Source organism: Sesamum indicum, linkage group LG6 (genome assembly GCF_026168435.1).
Source record: "Sesamum indicum cultivar Baizhima isolate 11 linkage group LG6, ASM2616843v1, whole genome shotgun sequence".
Lineage (NCBI taxonomy): Eukaryota > Viridiplantae > Streptophyta > Magnoliopsida > Lamiales > Pedaliaceae > Sesamum > Sesamum indicum.
The window spans coordinates 22,877,117-22,902,778 of NC_142662.1; the positions used below are offsets into that span (position 1 = coordinate 22,877,117).

The 25,662-nt window shown below is 35.1% G+C and overlaps 2 protein-coding genes and 1 pseudogene across 3 annotated transcripts; all 3 read right to left on the reverse strand.

Moving 5' to 3' along the window:
* AUG3 (HAUS augmin-like complex subunit) lies at positions 1-16,780 on the reverse strand. The gene is made up of 18 exons (XM_088881845.1): positions 16,426-16,780; positions 15,687-15,723; positions 13,997-14,100; positions 11,680-11,875; positions 10,657-10,723; positions 10,107-10,210; positions 9,688-9,772; positions 9,119-9,173; positions 8,699-8,830; positions 6,035-6,104; positions 4,785-4,842; positions 4,646-4,701; positions 2,135-2,287; positions 1,908-2,019; positions 1,686-1,827; positions 1,149-1,224; positions 724-819; positions 1-508 (listed from the first exon to the last, which is right to left on the reverse strand). The coding sequence occupies exons 1-18, from the start codon at positions 16,599-16,601 to the stop codon at positions 377-379; spliced, it is 1,851 nt and encodes a 616-aa protein (XP_088737971.1). The 5' UTR covers positions 16,602-16,780; the 3' UTR covers positions 1-376.
* An 875-nt stretch (positions 16,781-17,655) lies between these two features.
* LOC105163767 (uncharacterized) lies at positions 17,656-20,539 on the reverse strand. The gene is made up of 5 exons (XM_011082223.3): positions 20,154-20,539; positions 19,590-19,750; positions 19,286-19,316; positions 18,641-18,743; positions 17,656-18,208 (listed from the first exon to the last, which is right to left on the reverse strand). The coding sequence occupies exons 1-5, from the start codon at positions 20,475-20,477 to the stop codon at positions 18,102-18,104; spliced, it is 726 nt and encodes a 241-aa protein (XP_011080525.1). The 5' UTR covers positions 20,478-20,539; the 3' UTR covers positions 17,656-18,101.
* Positions 20,540-21,967: 1,428 nt separating this feature from the next.
* Positions 21,968-24,830, reverse strand: LOC105163765 (ylmG homolog protein 1-2, chloroplastic pseudogene; annotated as a pseudogene). Its single transcript, XR_016065813.1, has 2 exons — positions 24,624-24,830; positions 21,968-22,885 (listed from the first exon to the last, which is right to left on the reverse strand). The product of XR_016065813.1 is annotated as a ylmG homolog protein 1-2, chloroplastic pseudogene (transcript).
* Between the last annotated feature and the right edge of the window lie 832 nt (positions 24,831-25,662).

The window sequence follows — 25,662 nt, forward strand, 5'->3', positions numbered from 1 at the left end:
TTTTGATAAAATAGAACATCAAGAACCATTCATTGATTTTAGGAGAAGTGATACAACTAATTGAACTCACAGGCCAACTACTCTGCTACTGGAAATGTGATATTTGTATATGTAAAGGTCTCACTTTCACACCCTCAAACATATAATCTCATACATGGTTACAATACAAGTCCACTCACATGATCACATTCATCAAATTTGTGCTTCACAACTTGTGAATCAGCCTACTGCAATGTAGCTTCCAGGTATTGATTATCATGCAGTCCATGAGCATTTCCATTTGCAATTGAAAAAAGAAGACGACCATTTATCGGAAAATGGATTTACAAACAAATTTTAATAGGACGGTTATAATTGATACATACTGTACATCAGACTATGACGCCTGCAATGCCCTGACACGTGCGGTCAGTTCCTTGACTTGGTTCCTCAAACGTTCTGGGTTGCAGAAGAAATCAACAAAGACGCGTCTTTGAAGTGCCATTTCCTGGGAGTGGTGTTTAACTATCTGCATCTCATAGCAAGTTGAAGTAACATAAGCATAAGTCAAGGAGGAGAATCAGTTTTCAGGACTAAAGCTTTGAAAAATCGTGTCTCATAGGCAAATCTTAAATGTTGGATGTAGATCCCCAAACAGATGATGGAAAAGGAATAATGAAAGAGCGTTCTCATGTCAAGAAATATTTACAGCAATACAACGGAGAAATGAGATTGAAAAGATACCTCATTCTTCTTGCAATGTTCGAGCGTCACATCTTCAACTGCAGATGAGAGCTTGGCATTGACCTTTTCCATTTCATCCAGCTCTTTCATGAGAGTCTAGAGAGAGAGACAGAGTGAGACACAAAAAGAGATATGAATGACGTGAATAGAAGTATTTGAGCTATCAAAAAATTAACAAGCAATGCTATGAAAAGAAGCCTCCAAAACCAATCTGCATGCATTCAGCAAACAAAAGACTTTATTGCTAAATAGTGTGACTGATGCAATAAATACCAAAGGAACAACATTAACAGTGTGCTATATTATCTCGAACAACTGTCTTCATTAAATCACAATTTCCAGGTAAAAAGTGGCACCAAGAGAGCTTCTTTTCATGTATGGCAAGATTAAAGACGATTAAAGTGGAAAAATTGTAAATAGCATACCCAGGGAGTTAGTATCGGTTGCGCAGTTGTAGATGATGCAAATAACAATTGCTGCAAACTTTGAACAAGGGTACATCTGAAAAATAACATCACAAGAAAGATGTGAATAACGTGCTAACCACACATAACATCCCAAGCAGAACAATTAATATAGGAGGAAGGTATCATTTTATGGGAATACATAGAGAGTGTACACTATGCAACTTTTCTGTACGAGGACACAACAATGAACTTAAGAGATGTGAAGGGAAGCAGTAGATGTTAGGCAATGGGTTGGTCTTTCCCATGGAATGAGTGTGCATATCAGGGTCCTGAAGGAACTGTATCTGCTATTAGGACACTTTAGATTGAAACTTCAACTGGTCTTTAGGACTTTATATACCTTTCAATTAGGGACTTGATATAGGGCTTTATATACCATGGGAAGGTCAATGTAAATGAATTTATACAACATTCGAGTCATCACATGTAAGTTACAAGACACAGCTTCCACAGAGCAACTAAGAATAAGTATATGATCAAGATAAAAGAACTTACAGTTCATTAATGCATCTGTTTCTATCCTCAGGAAGGGCATATTCGAGGTCAGATTGCAGAGCCATAAGGTCTGAATGAAGGTTAGACAGTTGTTGTACAATGCCCGGAACAGACACATATGTTGACAAACCAGCTTGCGCATCTGCAAATTAACAAATTTACATGATAATTCTTTGTATAGTATTTTTTTCCCCAGGTCTTATGCGACTTAGGATGTCTTACTTGAATAGATACTCAAAAGATCTCTGACACCATGGAGAAAAGTGTCACGATCATCAACTGCTCCTTGTTCAGGTACATCAGATGCCGCTTGAACCAATGCCATACAACGACCCTTGTAGGATATAACAATAAAGTGCATCAGTATGCCCAAGTGAAAGACAATATGAGGCTCATACAAGGTAATTATGTGAAATGTCCTAAAATTAAACTAATATGTGCATCCATACCACTCGACCTTTTCCTGCTGATAGGTACCCTTGTAGCTCTAACTCAATAACTTTAAGCAAGGAATAAGCTCCAAGCATAGTCTTTTTTTCCAACTGACAGGCCAACTTCAAAAATTGATGCCGTGATAGCTGATTAATCAAATGATTTATGAACTGCAGAAGGTAAAAAAAAGTTCTCAGAATTGAGTTAAGATATATGTCAAATAAGGATTGTAAAGCATTCGATTCCAGAAATGGAAAGTTCAGTAGTAGGATTTCTCAGAAACTGGATGCAGTTACTAATTTATATTCTGGAATGAATAGAATGAAAACTTCATTCTTAATTTGATGAGGATTTTTATGGAAGCTTTTCATTTGCTTCTTTATGGGGATTCTTGATTACACCAAATCTCTCTTTAAAATAACGGGTTTAATGCATATTATACATAAGCAAATTACCCCATTATAAAAATAGAATAGCAATTTACCAACCTGTGTTTTTTAAAATGAAGCAAGTTTAGGTGTAGTAAATTGTTTCATTTTAAAAATACAAGAAGGTAAATTGGTGCATTTTAAAAAACACAAGGGGTTAAATTGCTAATTTTTTTCCATAAGGGGGTAATTTACTCATGTGCTTGCATTTATGCTAAATTAACATATATATTTTATTCACTAGCACTGAAAATTACATCTAAACCATGCTCTCTTTACAATTTGCATACCTATACTTAAGGATTTGAATCAACATGCTAAAATCAGCAAAAAATATAACTTTCAACAATGTCCCTCATCTAATGGTCTTTATTTTACTAACCAACATATTAAATAATATTTTGAAACTAGTAAGAGTACAAATTAATGTGTACATAGTTAAAAGGGGTAATTGTAATATGGTATTATAGCCATTATATATATATATATATAAAAGAAGGTAGTTTTGTGGTTTTTATCTTTCTATATAAATGGATAAGGTTAAAACCATTCTTATATCTATCACACAGAAAATGTCTTCTTCAAGCACTTCAAGTGTTCTAGAATTGAAATATAGAGAAGTAAAATGTCCAGGACTGCGAAGATTTCTAGAATACAACAAATTCCAAATGACTTTGTACTATTGCCGTGCAAGTTATTGACACTAATTCTAATAGTACTAATGACTTTCCTGCTACACTAACTTGCAATGTTGTTTCCAGAACAATGTGTTTGATACAGTAATACCAATTTTCTCAATATGTTTATGTAGTAATAACACATATCAACTAATTCATTTATTCCCTCAATTAATCTCTATATAAGAATAAACCAGTATATGTTATTGTTATCTTATGCAATTTATCACCATTCCAAACATGACAACACACCTCTATTAGTAAGAATATTATAAACACCCTCTTACAATAATAGAAACCTTATAAAACCAACCTTATCATTTACAAGCAAATCATTTATAATTAACTGAACAATTTACGCACACACTTGATAAATATGATCATAAAGAAAGAAGCTAAGCCTAGACGAGGTAAGTTCTGCCTGCTCGTCTAAAGTGTAGAGATTTTCTTGATCAAATCCTCCAAACATTCTCGCGGGGGGGACCTACACAAATGTCCCATCAACTATAAAAAAAATTAACAAATTGCCTCCTCTAAAAATATAAATATTATCAATACATCCAATGACAATGACCATTTAGTAAATGTACCACTTATTTCATTTTTAATTTTTTAAATTAAGGGGAGAATCAGAATCACCACTTCCATTTGGGTTTACAACCGAAGCATTTTTGGGGTCTAGATAATTTCCATTGTTTGAGAGGGCGAAAAGATAAGTACATTATTCTGCAAAGGGTTTACGTATATTTAACCTTTTCTTAATTTACTCATTTGGAGATAAAGTAAGGGAGAGCCACCACCCATGTAATTGAAGTGGCATCAACTCTCCCTATTGTGGGAGAGATCTTTGGTTCAAACTTAGGTTTCCAACCTTCCATACCAATACATTTATATTTAGCTATGTAAATAAATGGACCAACAGATTCAATTATTTAACTATGTCTACAAAGAAGATGTCATTTTTATTAAGTTCGAAAATCCTTGTGCCAGAGTATGCAAAATCTGCGACCCTGAAAGATATCCAAGTATAATTAAGACCACACATGGACCAAAAACAATTTTTGGACTCTTGAAGTGTGCTGTTAACAATACTGTCCCCATTTTCATCACGCTTTTATCCTCAGGTTGCTTTTTAAACTAAAGGCAAAGTGACCCACATAGGCGAGATAGAACAACCAACTATCAGGTTGTAGCCATTTGATGACTTGGATAATCGAAAAACATAATAATGTTGACCATAATATACATCATGATGTGCTTAATGTATAGGATTGGTTTTCTAAGCTGCCATAAATGGCAATAGGAAAACCAAATCTCCTCAAAGTAACACTTGGCGTAGAATGAAAATAGCTTATACACTCTACTTATTAAGGTGAGCTAATTAATTGATGCATCAAAAGATATCATAAGGTGCTATACATACCGCTTTTTGCCGATTAATATAAAATTCTTGACGCATGACCTTTAGATCATAATCCCCTACATATATTTACATATGACCAAAGTGAGAAAATAGTGCTTAAAATTCACAATAATTGCAACTGGGAAATAATGATTTATACCTTGCAAGATGTATGTATCTTGTAGCTGGGCCAGCTCCCAACAAAGATCAGGAATAGTCTGAAGAAAGGTTACAATGAGCCAACACAGAATAATTTGAGAGTGTAGCTTTAGGAAAGACGGAGATAACGGCATTGAAATCAGTAATATACAAGCAAACTAGTCTTTGGCACTATTCCAGAAGCCTACATTCTTCCGGCGTCAATGTGCCCTTAGCACAATCATTCAAGGAATATCTAGAGGCAACATGACCAGACATCTTGAAACTCCATGTAGACCAGTTATGTTCATATGCCAGGATGTTATATAACAAACGTACAAGGATATCATCAGGCATCTAGTCCTTGGCATGCTTACCTAAATTTACAATGTTTGGGCAAAGTATATCATTCCATCTTACGACATCGACACACATTTTAACTCTTTAAATTTCAGTAAGCTTCAAAGCTCATACATCTAAGTGATTCTTATTGAAATGAAAAGAAAATGTTCATTGAGCATAATAGTAATATAGCTGCAGAACTCTTTCTACTTTCACACAATCATACTTATGCCTGTGAATTCTTGCTCTATGGTAGAACTTTATATGAAAAACAAACTACAATAGACAAGTCGACCCATTAATCTTGCTTCTAAATGAAATCACAAAAGATAATATAGTTAACTTGCTGTACCATTTAAAGGGAAAATGACCACTAAGCAATTCATTTTAACAGCAAACTTTGACAGCTTAAATGGCTGGCAGATTTCTAGCTAACAAAAACAATGGAATAACACAAGTTGATTTGCAGAGTAATGTGGCATAGGTGTAGTTTCAAAGAACAAGACCTTCCACTGGTAAAGCTATAAGGCCTTGCAGCAGAACTGGGTTAAGCAAGGATGAATATTTCCATCTCACATTTGGTTATCACTTTTTTCTTGGTGCTGTTTTCAGATACAGGCCGGGGGTGGTAGCCCTAGGGTGTCATTGCTGCATACTTTGAAACTACTAAAGATACATGACACGATTTTCTCTACTTTGAGAGGAGAATGTCATAAATCCAGTGCTTTCTCCCCAAGACAAGCATAGAGCATCTTAATCAGAGAAACCTACCAATAAACTTATAACAAATAAAGACTGAAGAACCAAGAGAGAAGTACATATATTACAAGACAATAAAGCAAACTGCTACGCATGTTACAATGCAGAATGGGATTATTTGGCAACAACTAGATATATATTGTAAAAATTGCCATGATTGCAGATTCAAACCTCAGACAATAACTTCTCTTCTTTCCGATACAAAGTTGAAAGTTCACCAGCCAGTTCAGCATGTTTTCTCCTGCTCAAGGACATAAAAGACGTTAAGTAAATAACAAGCACCACCAAAAGCGAAGAGGTGCTGCTAGTTAAGCAAAAAGTTGATACCAATATACTTGCACTGATAGGCATATTCTCGCCCGCTTTTACACTCGAGGATAGGTCAGGTTGCATGTTATTCTAGGAATCATAATTAGATGATATGAACTTCACCAAATAAGTGAAACAACAGGCCTACAGTCGCAATGATACAAACTGGACTAAGAGCATTGAAGATTGATGATGCACCATTAATCCCTTCTCCATCAATAGAGTTTATTATAAACCTAACATGTTTTCCTCCATGATGTACTCCCACATGGCATAATACATTTTAGCCTATCTAAATCAAGTTTCATATCCACATGAAGTGTTGGGAATCCACCAAAGTCAAGTCAAAATACAGGTACACAGAATGGAGAATATTGGGATGCCTGTAAAATGACTAATCATGAAATGGAAGTGTGAACCAAATAAATTGGTCCTGCAATAGGAATACGGTCGTGTGTTGTGTGCCAAGTCAAATTATGAGGTACCAACTGTAGAAAACTTTGTCAAAGTCTTCTATAAATTCAGGGATGAAGAGCAAAAGAAAAAAAACACAATCAAGAAAGCAAGACAAACGAGTGAGTACATTGTTCTGTCTTGAGGGGAAAAAAGAACCAGGATATCAGACAAGAATCTAAGTTGATTGCTCAAGATATGAATAGGATTGGGATAATTCTTTTGGTGGGTCTATGAGAAACCAGCACTGGATCGGATTCAATGGTTGAGGAAACCACATGATGTCTTACAATTGTCACAAGAAAGGCCATGATAAAAGGAATTCTCATAATGGGAGAATAGTGAAGACAACAGCTGTACATGGCTATAGCAATTGCATATAGAGATGGAGATGTTGTCATAATCTTGTACATATAGACACTTCTTCTTGAGATAGTGAATTTTAAATTCTGCATGCATAACACGTGTACTCCAAAAAGGTATTTCTCTTATTCACTTTAATTGGAAAGAGCAAAGAAATTTATTATTGTGCGATGGTTATATTATTAAAATTATGAGTATTGGAGTGGTGAAATCCAAAGTGTATTTCAAAGTAGTTTGTACTTGGATTGTTTTTGGCACCCAAAGGTGCAAAGAAATCTAATTTCCTTAAGCTAATTGGATTCCAAGGAACTACAATATTTAGTCAAAGTGGAGTCTTCCAAATCATATGCAGATGAATAATCCCCATGAAAGGAGACAAGTATGGAAACTTATCGTTGGGTAACTTCAAATGATAATTTGAAATTGATCGAAGCTTCCATAGTGCAGGCACCTAGAGAAATCCTACTGGTGAAGAAAATGGATTGAAGTTGTCCCTTACGGAAGTCAACACATTAACTAAGTTGCACGTATATATTGGCTTACATGAATTAGGTGGAGTTAGGAATTTTGACTCAACATGTATGATCGGTTAATTGAACTATTGAAGGCTAATGGGATTTAGATGCTGAGATTTGCAATTATTTTGTTTTGTAATAGAGGAAATTATTCAGGCATCCACCACAAGACCGAGTGAAAATATGCATGCACTGAAGAGAAAATTAAGATGCTAGCCATATTTGACCTATGCAATGACCTCAAATAAAGTAGTCATGCAGCGCTGCCTCAAATCAAAATGCGAGGCACCAACTGCCACAGTGCCACTAGAGAGAAATTTTGGAAGGTTACTCCAAAAGTTGCGGGGTGAAGTGTATTAGAAAGCGCACAACCTATAGAAGCAAGAAGGCAAGTTATAAGAGACAAATTGTTAGATGTGTATAGATATACCAGTCGGGTTATCATCTTGGACAATACAACGTAATTGAGGAGAGTGATCTTTAACCACTTTGAGAGTTGTTGTACAAGGGTTTCCTTTTTTGTGCTTAAGTATTAAACTCAAGTGCATACATTGTATCATAGTAGAATTTTTCTCATAAATTCAAGAATAGAGACTCCTATGGATGTAGGTAATTTACCAACCACATAAATCTTTTGGCATATTTTATTTGTGAAACTCGTAATAAATTAAATCTCAAGCCACATTCACTTCCTTTGTCCTCAACATGAAGTGGAGAAAAAGGATTCAAAGGAGCACCTGCTTTTCATATTACCTGCATATTGCTAAAGTTTAACATATCCATTTGCTTCTTTCCTCAATCTCAAAACTTTGTTGTAACCAAGCTATGGATTAGGAAGGATCTCACATCATTCCTCGTTACATTCCCCTCCCTCTCCTCCCCACCTAACAAGCAAAGAAGGACCCTTCTCTATTCCACTAATCCTCGTTGCTAAATGAAACCAAAGGGCCACAAAGACTGTTAGGAAATTATTTTTCGCCGTCTCCTTGAGAAGTTACTTTCTTCCAAATGGTCAGGGAACATGAAAGCCAAGATGTCTTTTGCATCCAAAGCAGGAAAAGTACAAAACAAAGAATAGGAGACAGCATAATATTTTCCAACACAAACAATTATATAAGCCAAGTGCATCTCATCTTTCTTGAAGCACCCATCACACAAGAAAACATTATGTACTCGGAGAAGATAAGAGTAGTACCGAAGAGAATGAAGGTCAAGATGGATGTGAGCTTCATCTGATGTCACTTGAGCTTTAAGAGTCATGAGTTGGGCTTGCTGCTTAGCATTCTCAACTTGAGCTTCTACCCATTGCCTTTCACTTGTTCCAAATCTGGCACAGGAACTGACAGCCGTGAGTGATCAGGAGAGACATTCATCCCGGAGCAACAAAAAGTTAACCTCTTAAAGCATGGAAAATGCTTCAAAATAAAAGTCCACCATAATGAAATAAACCATTGCCAGAGCAATCAAAGTATCAAAAAACTGCCAGGGATGGTTACGTATTACTCCCTGCTGGATTTTAAGATAACATTGAATTGGGACCAGTAACTTACAAGTCAACAAATACAAGCTAAGAGAAAATTGGAAACCCATAATTATCCAAATTAAACACACATACATGGATCGAAGTCGCTGCAATTCAGAAAGACGTTGATGCTGTGTGTTCTCTGCATCTGGCACATCAATCAAATAAAAGAAAATGAGGTTGCATGTATAGTTGACTAATCTATAGATGTAAGGTTTTTTGATGAACTTTCATAATATTTCCCTAATACCAGAAGTATAACTCGTTGACTAGTATGAATGAGTTTAATATGTTTTTTGGGGGAATTAACATAATGGAGTGATTATGAAAGTGACATACTTGTTAGCAAAATAATTTGATATGTCAGTGGCAAGAATAAAAAATTGAACATCAAAAAATTTCCACGGCAGTCATGGAGGCATGAACATCACAAATTGAACAATGCGTGGTCCACATGTATTTGAGGGCTCTAGACTTATGCTTCTACAAAAGATTATTTGACTTTCTGATCCACCCAATCTGAAAACAATAGCATTACGTCTGGGGAGTGTTCTAACATAAACATAAGGTGATGATGACTGAAGACACTTTGTAGTCCAATCATCATTATCATGTGTGTCTGTATTGTGTGTTTGACACAGGGAGAGAGAGATAGAGGTTACCTCGCACCATCACATTCGAGATCTCATTAAGACTCACCCACGAGCATTTAGATTTCCCCTCCTCGGCCACTAACCTGTAAGGACCCTAATGAAACCAAATGATTGACAGGAGACACACAAACAAGTGTGTTAGATTAATTATCTTCGCACATTCACCCCTACAATGAATTTCACATCCATTAAGACCAAACTCTTTGGACATCTCCTATTTTTGCCTCATTAAGGATATAATACTAAAGTTCCATCATATACTCATTCAGAACTGGTGCTCAGCCAAGTTTAAAGTTCCTTCCAGTGCTAACTGGCCACTCAATAAGCACCAAATTTTAAATTAATGAGGGGTTAGATCCACATGTGCGTGAGAGCACGCACACCGAAGGAGAGATGAGAAGAAAGGACACTTGGAATGCTTTCTATACCGTGTCTAGTTGCTTCAGAAACCACTGATTTAGCTCCTTCATGCAGGCCGCATCAGCAAGCAAGTACGGATGAAAATCAGCGTAGGCCAAATAGATTCCATCCTCTGTAAAGCAGGAACATGAAAAGTCATTATGTATACAAATAGTAGATACAGTGGATTAATCAAACATAAGCATCTTAAAATATAATTTTCCAGTCATCATGTTGGACAAGTCCACATCTAAACTGTTGTTTTGCCAGTTATAATGTAGATATACCTGTCTTTTTTCCTTAAGACACTAAAGTAAAAACTGGGTACCAAGTGCATTTGTTTTTATTCTTACAAGAAGGAGAATATCGCCTATGTACTCTCAAGAACTATCAGTCAACTGGGAAAAGTTCAACTCCATTAGTTAACATGTTAAAAAGCAATTCAAAACATAATCCTTTTTCTTCATCTTCTTTGTATTTTTATTGGGAATAATGATTCTTAATATTCTGCTTAAACTGTACAGATAAAGAATCAATAATAGAAAATTTCCTTATAAATAGTATGAAGAAAAGCAATACCATCTCCGGAATGATAATGTGCCAACTCTTGTGCAGTAGAGGCCATCCGTCCAAGAACTGCATTCATCTAATTCAGAACTATAATTATTAAAATGGTATATATGGCAGGGTGCTGTAAGGTAGCATAAATGCTAAATGTCCAAAAGAAAAAATATATATCACAACACCTCTAAACTCTAAAGAGATAAAAAGCATATAAACATAGATTTTCGCATGAATTTTAAAATGCAAGTCCATTTCTTGCATGGGCTTCTACTATGAGTTTGAACACAACAACCACAGTGTTAGTATCTGGTTTGCCTATTCTAGAGACGAGCTATGGGCAAGATGACCACTTGCTAAAATTTAAAGATCCATTATTCAAAATTCACCAGAATCACTTATGTAGGATGAACTCTGAAAGAGTGCAAAATATTTAAAAGTACCACCTGATCTTTTCTAAACTGGCCTCTTTGTAGCCCAGTCTCCGAGTGGAAGTGGTATCAAAGACATTGAAAATGGACATCTGAGATGCCAACCTTGAGGGCAAAAATGACAAACATAAAAGACTGCTGAGGCTTCCATTTCAGCAAAGCAAAAGATTACGGCTAACTTGTCAGAAGGAATGAGGAGGAACCAGGAGAAAGAAGCTTCAATATTTTCTTTACTCTTGCCCCAAGTTCATTACCCTATTTTCTTTTCATGAGGGCCCAAAAAAAATAAGATTCTATTTCCCTAAATAGAAATTTATTTCACAAAAATACCCTAACTTGAGGATGTGACACCATTATCTCTTCAACTTCTAGAGGGCAATATCACATACCAAACTTTTTCCTTTGGTTAACTCCATCGAAATCCATGAATCTTTGAACAGAGAGAGTACATAAGAATCAGAGACCACATACATGCGTACATGCCATTTAATTTATGACCTAAAGTCTAGAAGAGCAATAAATTAAATGTTTAACACCAGCCCAAAGGAAAATGAACTGCATTGCACACATTAAACTGTGTCAGTAGAAAAGTCAACGTTTATTAGCATACTTCTAAATTCCTTGCTGAAAGGCTATCATCTATGGTGGTCAGTTGTCCATTGGCAGTGGAAGTTGCAGCAACTCGTGCTCTTCTCCCTTGAATTAGTGCTGAAGCCTGCCCCGTAAGCATATCATTTTGGAACTGCAGATGCCGGAGCTGTTTCTGTAACTCCAAAGCTTCAGCTTTTGCAGCCAATGTAGCATCTCTGACCATAAAAGAAAGTATGAGCAATAGATGCAAAGCAGCACAAAATGCACCATTATATCTTTAAAGACTGGAGATTATATCACATTTGCAGCATGAGAATATTTCCGTTTTTCTTCTTTTTCTGTGCAGATCTCAGAGAAAAACCTACCACAAGAAATCACATAAATGAAAGAACATAATTAATCAAGTCACAATGAGAATAGAACAATTATAGGCTTTTGTGGCCCTTCAAAATGAGTGGTAGTGTTTTATACTTGAACATATATTTTCTTGGTCCCATGTGTTGTTATTCACGTTGAATTCCCAATAACAACTTAATCCAATAGTCCAACTGACTTTGGGTCCTGATAACAATATAATCCAACCAATTTCCAATTTCAATAATGTATATCCCAAAAATCTATGTAACTTTTAAGAGTCAAAGGAACAATACATTTTAAGCACATCCAGAGAAACCTTAATGAGCCAAAGAAACAAATACACTCTACATCCAGAAGTTGAAATGCAGATCTTCTACCAATTACCTCAAAACAAAGGTGACTCTAAGTAATTTTCTCATTATCAACTGATAGAATTTTGGACTCAAACATGAATGTTATGAGACATGAGTAAATTAGAGTTTCTATTCAGCTTTTTAATGCTATTAACATGAAAACTGCAGAAGAAATTAATAACCTAACATTTGTGAATATAATTCTAATCTCTCATACATGACATCACTAAACATCCTCACAAAATTAATAAGAAAATCACTGTTGCACAAGATGCTTAATAATATCTATTTCCCTTTCATAAAGAGAGAAACGGATCAATAACAGCCCGTTTATATTGCATGAAAAGAACGAACACAGTCACTGCCATTCAAATATGTGTCATGAATCTGCAACAATATAGCACTGGTACACATTACCTTTACTAAAACCATCATCCATGAGTAATATGAGCAATAAACCAAGCATAAAAGGAAAAGTGCTGATCATTCAAGTGCAAATGGGGCACTACATACCACAACTTTAAATTGAATCAGTTGTGTCAAAGTAAAAAGACAAAAACTTGCCTCTATCAATGCTATGTCATTTTAAATATCTGAGTCAAGCTTGGGTGGTGGATTTTCAAATTGTGTACACACACAGTTCCCCCAACTAAGTGAACCACAAATAGAGAGAATTGTGTACTTTTTGCAAAATTAGCTTCAGGATCTATAATATTGTTTAATATAAAACCCCTGTAAATCAAAACCAATGACTATATATATTAGATGCTAAGGCCTTGACTTGTAATTATCTTATCCTGATGAAAGATCTAACAGTTTCACTTTTGTAATGTTCACCTAGAACAGAGCAACCATCATTTTTCATTCAATTCTTCGCGTCTCAAACTCCCGGTCGAGTATATTCCACATCAAGTAACACCTAATGCATTAAATATCATCTCAACCCAGTGTTTTTCCTCATAAATACATAGAATTAAGCGAATTTAAGGAATATCATACTTATCTCCATGTCATTGGTTATGGAGAACCTGCTAGATCCATCTGATTACTGACGTCTTTAATTTCGTCTCTTTCTCGTGGTTGATCATTCACTAGTTGATGGTTTTAATGATAGAGCCCCTTGAAATTTAAATCTTTTACACCAGAGCTCTCTAAGTGTGACATATTGACGAAGGTATTTGGATCGATAAAAATGTTAAGCATTTAAGATAAGGGTAAAATTGGAAGTATAAAAAAAAAAGAAAAAAAGAAATTTGATGGCATCAACAATTTCTGTTTATAATGCTGACAAAAGGCTGTTGGAGGAAATGTAGAGCGACAGTTTTGATAATTTCAAACGATGGAGGGGTTCAATCAGTAATCTAAACTAATTTCCATTGAAGGTATTGTATTTAACCTTATAAAATAATTGGTGAAACTTGAAACTCATAAGTCAAACACGGCTCACAATTGAAGTTATGTCACGATCTGATTTGCAGAATCACTTGGGGCTTGCTTCAAACTTCATTCAAGCCCAACCTTGATTAGCAAACAACAAAACTCGAGTTTGACCTAGCAAAGCAGGCATGCACATTTCTTAATTAGTGCATGCAAGTACAAAGATAGATGCGTGAGAAAAGTTGTTACCGTATCTCTTTCAATCCTTCTTCAGTTCCAAAAACTGCCTCTTGATTGTCTCTCCGGGCTGAAAAGGCTGAAATGCTGTCGTAAGCAAAGTCTAAATCTTCTCCCTAATGACATGTCAAACATACATGCATGAGCAAATTGCATCATACACATTCCAACAAATACACGCTAATAGAGAATTTATATTGCATTTTTTAGCCCAGTGGAAATTGAAAACCTGAGTTAATATTTATGTAGCAAGAAAGATAGGTGAACAAGTAGAATTAGAACATCAAGAATGGCCATGCATATCTGCAGATGACCAGAAATTCTAAATTGATAATTGCTAGTTCAGACATGATTGATGAGCACCATATTAGTTTAACTACTTGCAGTGACAGACCCAATATTTTCTCCTTCTACTTAAGGTATATACTTATAGTTATGAAAGCAAACTGTTGAACCACCTGGGCCACATGCTTTTGATAACAAAAGCCACTACTTCCAGAACTATTAGCATTGGTCAAAACGCTCTTACTCCCCTATCCGCGAGACCAAGATAAAATCAAGAACCCGATGTAGGAGTGCTCACAAAAACTTGTACTTTTAAAGAAGCGCTCCTTTAGAAAAAGCGGAAAGTGATCAAAACAGTAAAACTTTAGAGCGTTTGCCTAAGGTTTGTTAGAAGTAGAAATAAGAAGATGTTCGGGACTTGGGAGAAAATAAAATTGTACTTGAAATATTTGAGAAAAGACTAATATATTATTACACCAAATTCTGTTTTTCTCTTTTTTCTTTCTTTTCCCTCTTTTCCGTTAAACCCGCTTATCTTTCTCATCCTCCTCCTCTCTTCTCTCTCCTTCCCATTTTTCCCTTATTTTCTCTTCTTTCTTTCTTTATCTTCACATTCTTCTCCACTTTTGCTTATTTTCTTCTTTTCCTTCCTTTTCTTCTAGTCTTCCTTCTTCTTCCACCTATTCCTTTCCCAATTCTTTATTTAGTTCCTTGTTCCGTGATTCCAGTCTATCCATGTCCCCACCTATCACCACCCCCTACCCGCCAACTGCAATGGTGTTAAGGAAGGGTGTTATAGTTATTGAAATAATCGCTATTTCTAATTGTTAACAATTGATGGTAAAAGTGGATTTGATTAAATAGCAAGGATAACGCTGTGGAACATACATTAGAAAATCTTCCGAAGGTGAAAAAAGTACCCTTAAGGGTGCTCCCAACTTTTAGCCTATTTCAGCTTTCCTATAGTTAAGCAAAAGCATGAAATTGCTAATGTAAACACCCTTTTAATTCTTTTTTCAGCTAAAAGCCAAAGAAAAATGCTTCTTTTAGTTGTTGCAAACAAGTTGGCTGAAAAATCAGTTGTAGTGACAAGCTCTTATATGGCACGGAAACAAGAATTAGGTCAAACATTCAGCTTGAACTCAGAACTTGTCTAATCTGTCATACACCTAGCAGATCACTTCCCTTATTACCTCAAGGAATAATCCTTGTGGCAAGAATCCCATCGATGCCATAGCACATAGCAATAGCATCATGCAAAAAAACAACATTTCAGACAAGCATCACCAGGCATGCATTATCTATGAGCAAATTATAAAGGCATCAAATAGTAAAAGACCCTTTGGCTACAAAGCCAAAGATGAGAGAAGGAAATGGAGAGAAAATCAGGAAATAAACATAATTCATATGATTGTACCTCCAAAAGCTTCCCTTCCTGCAAAAACTGCTCATACCTATAAACAAACAGGAGATTATTACTGACAAGGAAAATGTCTATTCATATCAAGTAAAGTTAGTAAAACAAAGTTAAGCAAACCAAAGGGAAAGGACATGACATGGAAAAGGAAAGTGGTTTTAGTATTAACCATTTCATACAACATCATGAAAAGAAAAGAAGTAAATACATCACAAGGCATTATTTTCTCATTAATTTCGTCTCGACATTTCGTTGTCACAACAACAATAATTGCATCTTGACCAGAATGAAAATGCAAAATGGCCACAGAATGAGAAAGTTATAACACATTATGACAGGAACATATACGCCCAGATTTCACAAAACTATCCAAGACAAGAAGTTCCAAGGAAAACCAGTTGAATAAGACATTAAACACGCAGGTACGGAATTTCAGTTCATATTAATCTTCAATTCCCCTAAACCAGCACCAACAACTCTGCAGCATAGATTCACACGAGTGTTTGCACTGAAGACCAGGAAACAAACGCAAAGGGGAAACAACTTCAATAAAGACAATTCAACAATCTTATGTCTCCAGAACACCACCCTAAACTTAGAAAGGGGGAAAATTAAAACGAAGAAATATACTTTCCCACCAACACATTGCAATGAGTCCGCCATTAATGAGCGTGAAAGCAACATTACCTCTAAAGCATACACACGTAGAAACTAGAGGAGATAAGAAGAGTGTACTGACTGGGAGAGTTCGGAGGGGGAGAGGACATTGGAAGGGCGGAGGCTAGAGCAGAGCCAGTCAAGTATGGGCCGAACATCGTCGTACTGGAAGGGCCATTCGAAGCTGTCGGGGTCCAAAGAGCCGTGACCTTCGTACCCCAATTCCGACAACAACCCGCAGAGACCGGCGCCGCTCATCTTCCGGTGAGAGAAATGGCGGTTGCTGCTTCAGATCCGGCCGCGATCTGCAGTTGAATTAGAGCCTCCAGTTTTGTTGAGGGATTGGAATTGGAGTGAGGAGGAGAGGAAGAAGGGACAAAAGTAGTAGTATTGGCGCCGGCTACGACTGGTTTTGTAGATTTTCCCTACACTCTTCAAATTTTGAATTTCAACGAATATGATTTATTGCCATATATTTGCTATAATTTTTTTTTTATGTTTTCTTATTAAATATATTTTTTTATTGATTTTATAAAAATCATTGTTAAAGAAATTTGGATTCTAAAAATTGAGAAGAAATAGATAAAGAGTTTCAAATGACAAAAAGTGAATTATAATTTTTTTTTAAATGTAGATAATTTAGTTAGGAAAAATAGTTATTCTGATACTTTCCTCTTAATTAATAGTATGGATTCAAACTTTACTTATTTAATAAGTATTTTTTTTAAAAAAAATAATTTTATACACTAATTTTTTAATGTATTAATAATATTTAAGATCAATTACCACTGCCTCTTTTAAAATTATTACAAATAACTCTTCACTGAGAAATTATAAACATTGACTTGATTTTAATATTTATCTAACAATCTCTCATTTCATTTTTTACCACCCTCAATTTTTTTTATATTTTCTTAGACTTTTTTTTATTTCTTAAAAAATTTCAATTAAGGTAAAGTAATAATATCCACCTCACCATCTAAAAACTACATAGTTATATTTCATTTGAAGGGTGTATTTGTAATTTTCAAACATCGATAATTATATCAAACCTCTGGAAAGGTAATTGTATTTTATCCTAATATTTATAGATCAATCAAAACTGCGTCAATAATTATCATTATTTCACAAATCACTGTAAACTATTAAAAAATTGTCGAGAAATCGCGCATAGAAAATGGTAAAGGAGTGCTAGTTTGCACTGCCCATCAAATTTATGTTATGTTTCATTTATCATAAGATTTGTTTCTTTAAATTTGAAGATATAGAGTGCTTAATTGCAAACATGCAGAGAAGTCAGTGATCCACGGGATATACAAAATCAAACTTCCATTACAAATAGAGACTGAACAAACCTATTCGTTGCTAATAAATATATATAAGGAGTCAAGAAGGATGCATAACTAACTCTCTGTAAACTCCCAAACCATTTTCTCCAAATATTCATGTATTCATGGCTCTGATACTTACACAGCCATGAACTCATAATTGGCGCCAGAACAAGCTCAATGTTAGGAGAACGCACCATAGTTAGAGAGCGCCGAGGTTGAATATTGCAACTATGTGCCACATCCCACGACCAGCCAACTGATGTTTCCCACAATTCAGATCCAAATTTGTAAACATGATGATTATTTAGAATAGTGAAACTTGAAGTATCAACGATATCGTGCCAGACCGGGAGACTCATCTCTGCGAAATCCAATACTGCTCAGCATCGAGCAGGGAATTAAATATTTCCAAATCGGAACTTTCCAGTCAGTCGTCTTCGGATTCAGAAATGTATCTGCTAATATCAAAGGGCTCATTCTTTGAGGCTGGGGTTTTCATCTCAAAATCATTTCCACCGTTCATTGGTGCAAAGGCTGCAGATTCAAAATTATTAGTATTAAACCAGGATATAACAGAATTGCAAACTGAACATATTATTTTCATAATATTTTTTCATGCTTCTTAGATATCCCTTGATTTAATGCCAGTTTATTCAAAACTAAGATTCATCTGGAGTTTTGGAGTTTTCATACAACAGCATCACCCATAGTCAGAACTACGTTCCTAAACACGGCAACATAACAAGAAAAAATTCAACGTGGGTTTAAATACCAAAGCAAAGAGAATGACCAGAGTTTGTAGACCAGAACTAAGGCCCAAATGAATAATTGGCTGAATCTTCATTGGTGTAAACATTGTATTCAGCCAATTCTGTATTTTTGTTTTCAAAGATCTTTCTGTGCATAAATCAGATGCAAATGTATATGTACAAATAAAGAAAGTGAAGTGCAAATAAGTAAACTTACCTTTCTCTCTCATTCTTCTCTCTCTGTCATATTCAAACTTGTCTCGGATTTGGCTAACCTTTTCCCAGGTATCACTTCCCCTGTTCCTTCCCACAATTTGATCCTGCAGAGTACAGTCAAAAGGTTTTCAGTCAAATTGGCATGCTATAATAGTAGATCTCTATGGAATATGAAACCTTTTTCATTATTGCATTTTAAAAACTACTAGTTCAAATGCCACTTGACTGAAAAGCTACTAGTTCATGCACTTGAAGCAAAGCACCAATAGGAGATAAAGATGCAAGTAACTATTTCACTGAAAAATATAACACCTGAAACCATTTTCAGATTTATCCCCATCCCATAAATGTGTTATGTGTTAAGTGTTAACACATGATGGGCAGAAAAAAGATAGACGTGAAGAAGACGAGAAAGAGATTTAGGAGAATATGAGGCAAGGATATGCACAACTTGCAATGACAGTTCAACCTTGCCAATGGTCAAGTTCTACAACTAAGATCCTCAAGTCAACAATAACGTACTTGCATGTTTGTGTGAGTAACACAGATCATAATTGCACTCATATATGCGGACACGTTTTAAGTAAATTTGACAAAATTAAATGAAAAGAAAAAAAATGAAGACAAGTAGCATGTAAATGATTACCTTAATTTGCTCTCCGCGGGGTTGTCTTGCCCTGCAACAAGAGAGATGATCATTTGGTAATGTGTTCCTCTTTTTACATAACCAGCATTTTACGTTAAATACCGATAAAAATGAAAAGAATAAGAATAATTTTCTAGGAACATCACTCTCCAAACGATGAACATGCAAATTGTATGGACTTAAGTAAGTCTTCGATCAGTAGAACATTATACTCAGAAATACTATCTCAATTTTTATTTAAACATATCGATTAAACAAGATAAACCTAATAACACAGGAATACAGAAAACAAAACACATCCAACCTGTAAGGATTGAAATCTTCTTCATCGTCTTCAGCAGAGTCATAATTTGCATGATCTTGAGCAAGTTTCTTGGAATAACCTTCATCCCAGTACAACCTCTCCCAATTCTCTCTGAGCTCATTGTATAGTTCCATATATCTTTTGCACCAAGGTTCATGCTCCTTTCAATTCGAAAAAGAAGAACACACAGATTTTTTACCAAATAAAGTCTACTCGAAAATGTTCAAATTCCAACTTTAACATCCACCAGAACCAAAAAATAAAAAAAAACATAAAAAGAAAGAGAAGGGTTTTCAACCAAGGTAATTTAAACTCACGCTACTCCTCATACACGATTCGCAGATGCCTGGAAAACTCGTTTTTTTCTTTTCTTCCTTCCCTCCTAATTTCTCTAATCTGCCCTCTATTTTACATTTTTCTTCTTCAAGAATACTTAAAAGCATTTGAAAAGAAACACACAACCATCCGCGACAAGATATAATGCATTAATTAGTAAAACCCGGAGCAGCCAAATAGATTAAAGGTTCCAGTAAATTCAACTGAATAATGAAAAAGAGAACTAACGGATTCCTTGAGAACGAGACGAGTACGGCGCATGAACTGCTCCCGGAGCTGCTTGCGGCGCTTGTTAGGAATATTATCCCTGGGGATCACAAACCGTTCCCGCAGCGGCACGTTCTCCCCAATTTCGTGCATTTCTCCGTCCACCACCCACCACTCCGACTTCTCTTCGGTCTTCCTCAGCATCGCCGACGGCGAGAACTTGGACCGCCGCCGCGTACGCGGTGGTTGGCCAGGACCAGCATCGGTTCGCGCAAACCGGAGCTGGGGCGCTATAAACTGGAGGCAATTTTGGGACCTCGGCGTTCTTCTTGCTAGAGAGAGCATCGGAGGGATGATAGAGAGTCGTTGGGCCGAAGAGCGACGGCGAGAGGGTTTAAAGGAGGTTCGGTGTATAAAGGTGCATAATTTAAGTCCCTCAACTTTTGTAGCATTTTAATGTACCCCCTCTTTTTTTTATTTAACAGCATATTCATCCCCAACTATTTATTTTTGCTAATTCCTTTTTTATTTTTGTTTTTTGATAACTGAATTGGAGTAAAGATTATTTTTTCAATGAATACATCGATATTTTTAAATCAATCAACATATTATAATATTTAGTACGCAATATAACACTTTTAAATCAATCAATAAATTTAAAATAAATAAAAAAAACAACGTACAACTATTAAAAATAGACTAAATACATGTATTCGTAGGACCGTAGCCCACGACTTCTTGATAGTGGATTTAGTACAATTTCATTAATTCTTTTACGTAGAGATGTCAATAGGTCAGATGAGATTCGAATTCGAACCCGAACCCGAACCCATCTCATTTGGGAGCAGAATTTGAAGTCATAATTGAATTTTGATGTGAATCTTTAATTTGATGTTCTAAATTCAAACCCGATCCTTTTAATATATTTTATATATACTTATAAAATATATTTATACATATAAAACAATAGGGTTAAATACATTTTGCACCCATGAACTATGTGTTTTGTCTCATTTACACCTCTAAAGTATGAAAGGTAACAAAAACACCCCTTTCAATATAAAGACAAAAATGCCCTTTTCAGTTACCCCTACATTTTTTAATTCGACTTGCTAAAATACGTTTTATTAGAATACCCAAAATTATTTTTAGTGATTTAAAATTTTACTCATATTTTATTTTAAAATAACATTTTTTTATAAATTATGAAATACAAAAAATATTTATATGCTGAATATATGAAAATATATTTTACAAATTAAGTTGAAAAGTAGTTGTAACCTAAAACAAAACACTTTAGCTATAAAAAAAAACATAAGATACAAAAATTAGCAACCTAAAACTTGTACATACAACATCTAACTTGAACTGAACATAAAAGAATTTATCAAAAATTTCAGAAATTACATTAAATAGAAAACCTAACTAGACTCTTCTCCTCGCACGTTACTGCACCAATTCCAAGTCCGACAATTCATCATAATAAGAATCACAACACCTAAACTAAAAGTATTGAAATGTTAACAAAAAATAACACTTGTAGATGATGCCTAAAATCTCAACCAAAATCAGGTGAACTCGCTTTCTGCACTTTAAAATCTCTAAAATTGACATATAAAATCAATTGAAAATGTCCTAAATTATTTTCAACAACAAAAATATCACAAACCCATTTGGATTTAACATTTAATATTACACACATCCAAAAAGAGATCACCATTTTACCAATCTAAATCATATGAGATGACAAGTTTAACCAATGTATCAAATTGAAGCACATGAAACTCCTTTTCTCCTCACAAAAACAGTGAATAAGCAAAACAAATGCAAGAATCAAGATTCAAGAGTCCACCCCAAATCAACTTCTTTCAAATAATTAACATCGTCTGCAAGTATCTAATTCTATATAATTGTGGTACATATCGAGCCAAATCTACCCATTAATACACGTATGACAAAACTTCACTAAGCTATTGCTTCTTACCCATACAAATGCCACTCAATACAATCAACCGCCTCAGTAAGCTCGCCTGCTGCTTTTCAGGATCGAGCCCAACGCTCCCAGAACACCAAATGCCAAGAGGGGACTAACATCCAATGTATCAAAAATCGGAGGAATTATATTCCTGAACAAGTTCAAATATGGATCGCACAGGTCCCTAATTGCAGACAACGGCTGCCTATCCCAGGGTATATTTGGAAACCAGCTCAACAAAACCCTAACCATCAAAACACCACTGTACAAGTCCAACCATTTCGCCATCCCAGCCGCCACCACCGTGAACGGCGTGTTCAACGCGCCCATCGGCACGTCCTTTATCGCGGCGAAGAACGCGGGGCCTGCGGTACATAACAAAGGCACCTTCAATTGTACGGCCAAGTTGAGGAGCCCGTCGGCGAAGAATCTTGAGGCGGTTAGGGCGATGGCAACGAGGGTCGTGACGCTCCGCGTTGACCCGGAGAGCAAATCCTGATCCGGGTCCGGGTTCTTGGACGAATTCATTGCCGGATTTCTGAGGGCTGGGGAAATGGAAGCTGAAATTCTTGATTTTGATGGTTTTGGGAGAGGAGAAAAGGAGAAGAGTCTGGGTAGACGACGGTGAATACGAGCTGAGGAGAGTGAGAAAGCGGCGGTGCAGTGGTCGGGGAAAAGGGAAGCAGCGGGATCGAGGAGGACGTGCATTGTTTGGGCTGCCATGAGAGAAGAAGCCATTGATTTGGTTGTCACAAGTCCTCCCACGCTTAGTTCTCGCCTTGTGATCAACCGGCCGATTAAAGTCATTTAAATATGACTATGAAGCTATCACTGAGAGTAGCATGCTAACCCATGCATACTCTTTTTTCAAGAATAATTTTATCTAAAAAAACTTATTTATTTTTTAATAAATTAATTGAAGAATAAACATGATATTTATTTAAATTTTTTTATAAATATTATTCAATAAATTTTAACTAATAAAAAATTTATTTATTAAATAATAAATATTAAGAATATTAACTATGATTTGTAAGAGGTTGTCGTCTAATTACACGAACCTCAGGAGATGATGGTGTAATTATCCTTTTTCTAAATAAAGATGCATAATATTTTTTTTATCTTTTTATATTTATTTAAATAAAAAATAAAATTTGAGAATATAAATAAGGGTTTTTTTTATATTAATAAATACTGTAAGGATCGAAGATGTAAGAATATATATAAAAATGAGAGATAACAAAAACATGTAATTGAAAAGAGAATAACTATAGAAATTTCAAGATTAGCCAAAATTCAAGCTGGAGATGACAAAGTGGGACCCTGTCCAAAATTTGGAGGAATGGAATTTTATGTACTCAACCGGATTTAGGTTGGTCCGCCGGAATTATTCAAAGTCCCCCTAAATATATATTTATATATTTTTAACTATATTTAATTTATTTGAAAATTTTAAATTTTAGGATAAACATCATTTTTTATCCCTCAATTATATCACTTATTTGAATTTAATCCATCATATTTCTATCTCATCAGAATTAGTCCTTCAAACTTGAAGATTCGATCAAATTTGGTCATTACCATTAAAAATATGTTAATATTAAGCGATAAATACACTCCTTTTCTCTAAGATTTAGTGTAATTATATGTACATCCCTGTAGTTTGAGAAATTACAGCTAGCGTCCTTGAGGTTTGCTTCCGCCTAACAAATAAGTCCATATACTAGTGAAAATTCACCGAATTTGTTAATATTAACAAAAAAAATACCCCAAATTGACTTATTACTGATTTATAGTAGGTCAAATAAATTTTTTTATGATCAAATTATCCTCATACGTTTTTACGCATTAATGCATATGAGGAGGTATATTTTCATCGTTATAAAGATAGTTTAGTTCGAAAAAATTATTTGACCTGCAATAAGTCATTATTAAGTCAATCGAGGGTAAATATTAATTTTTATTCAACTTTTTTGTTAATATCAACAAATGTCTTGAATTTTGACTAACGAAAGAACTATTTGTTAGATGAAAGCAAATTTTATGGGTGCTAGATGTAACTTTCCAAACGACAAAAGGTCTACGTGTAATTATATTAAATCTTAGGAGAGGAAAGTGTAATTATTTCTAATATTAATGAATTTGTTAAAAATAAAAGTCATGGCATGTTAAGAAGGATTTGAACTCGAGTGCTGTGGTTGGAAAAATGAGAAATTCATCACTCAACCAAACACACTCTTTTTTCATACTTAACCAAAACATTACTTATTCTAACAATAAAATAAAATTATGTTAAAAATATCTTAAAATCGTCTAGAATTCAACCAGACATCTCAAGATTCTCTGCAAGAATTATAAGCAACAAGAAATTAATAGAAAATTCTCAGCCATATTCAGAAATAAACAAGAAATTTATATCCTCTTCGCACTAAATTTTTTGACATTTTATCAAAAAATTCACATTATATCACATTGAAAAATTTCACATTTTTGTAAAAAGTTCAGCAAAAACTCACCGTAATTTGGGGTTTAAGCTGTGGATCTTTCATCCTCACCATAGTTTCACCTTCACTCTGCCGCTCTCCGTGCCTCAGTCTTCCCCCACCTCCGTCCGTCATGCCTCAATTTGCCATTTGGGGGTGCTTAGATTAGGGTGTAGGATTTTTGGGTTCAAGTCTGATGAACGATAGATGTATAGATTTTTGGGTTCAAGTCTGATGAACGATAGGGGGTGTTTAGATTTGGGTTCAAAACTTGGAGGATCAAATGTGAATAAATCGGATAGTTGAGGGACCATTGTGACATTTACCCTAAATTTTACTTCAATATATATATATATATATATATTTGCATGATATATTATATTTTTTTATTAATGCATATAAAAATGAATTGACTCAAAGAGGCCCAAGCGATCCAAGAAAAAAATGAATGCAAGACTTAAGGTGCACCCAAGAGGCCTAGTTCAAATAAGGGTCCAAAATGCTAAGAAATCCCAGTCCAAATAGAGTCCTCAAGGAGTCCGGTAGGTGCTCCCAAAAAATAAATTACCTAAAATGAATCTAATCGGCCCAAATTTGAAAGGGCTCCGATCCAAGAAGGTTTCATAAGTCCATAAGGAAGCTTATGAACTTGAAATCCCCCAATCAAAATCAAAGTTCATCTCACACAACGTCCATGAGTGGCCTAAGTGGAATCTACATAGGATATTTGAAGGCACACCTTACAGAATCGAATAAGAACTCGCAGCCCTTTAGGGACAAGTGGCACATCTAGAGATTAGTAATTTATAAATCCTGAAAATTTAGACTTCTGCTCGGAGAATGCGTCTTTTCAACCACCTCCCTAAAAATTCGAGAAGGCATTCTTATTCTTAGAAGATACCTTCATCCTCATCGGACGCCAACTATTTTAAACTATTCTAAGTTATCTCTAAAAAAAAAATTCAAACATACACACTATTTCCATAACATATCTAGTTATCTTTGTTTTTCACTTTATCTCCACAAAACAAAATAAAATGCTCAAAAAATAAATCCAAACACTATGCTCGTA

What these genes read in the sequence shown, in the direction of transcription:
- AUG3 (XM_088881845.1), bottom strand. Translation starts at nt 16,601, where the DNA reads ATGAGCGGCGCCGGTCTCTGCGGGTTGTTGTCGGAATTGGGGTACGAA. An exon ending in ATATTAATCGGCAAAAAGCG is followed by an intron (nt 2,288 to 4,645) that starts GTATGTATAGCA and finishes TACCTTCTGCAG; the next exon opens with TTCATAAATCATTTGATTAA. An exon ending in AACCGATACTAACTCCCTGG is followed by an intron (nt 820 to 1,148) that starts GTATGCTATTTA and finishes CTCTCTCTCTAG; the next exon opens with ACTCTCATGAAAGAGCTGGA.
- LOC105163767 (XM_011082223.3), bottom strand. Translation starts at nt 20,477, where the DNA reads ATGCTCTCTCTAGCAAGAAGAACGCCGAGGTCCCAAAATTGCCTCCAG. An exon ending in GTCTCGTTCTCAAGGAATCC is followed by an intron (nt 19,751 to 20,153) that starts GTTAGTTCTCTT and finishes TCGAATTGAAAG; the next exon opens with GAGCATGAACCTTGGTGCAA. An exon ending in GAAGATTTCAATCCTTACAG is followed by an intron (nt 19,317 to 19,589) that starts GTTGGATGTGTT and finishes CTCTTGTTGCAG; the next exon opens with GGCAAGACAACCCCGCGGAG.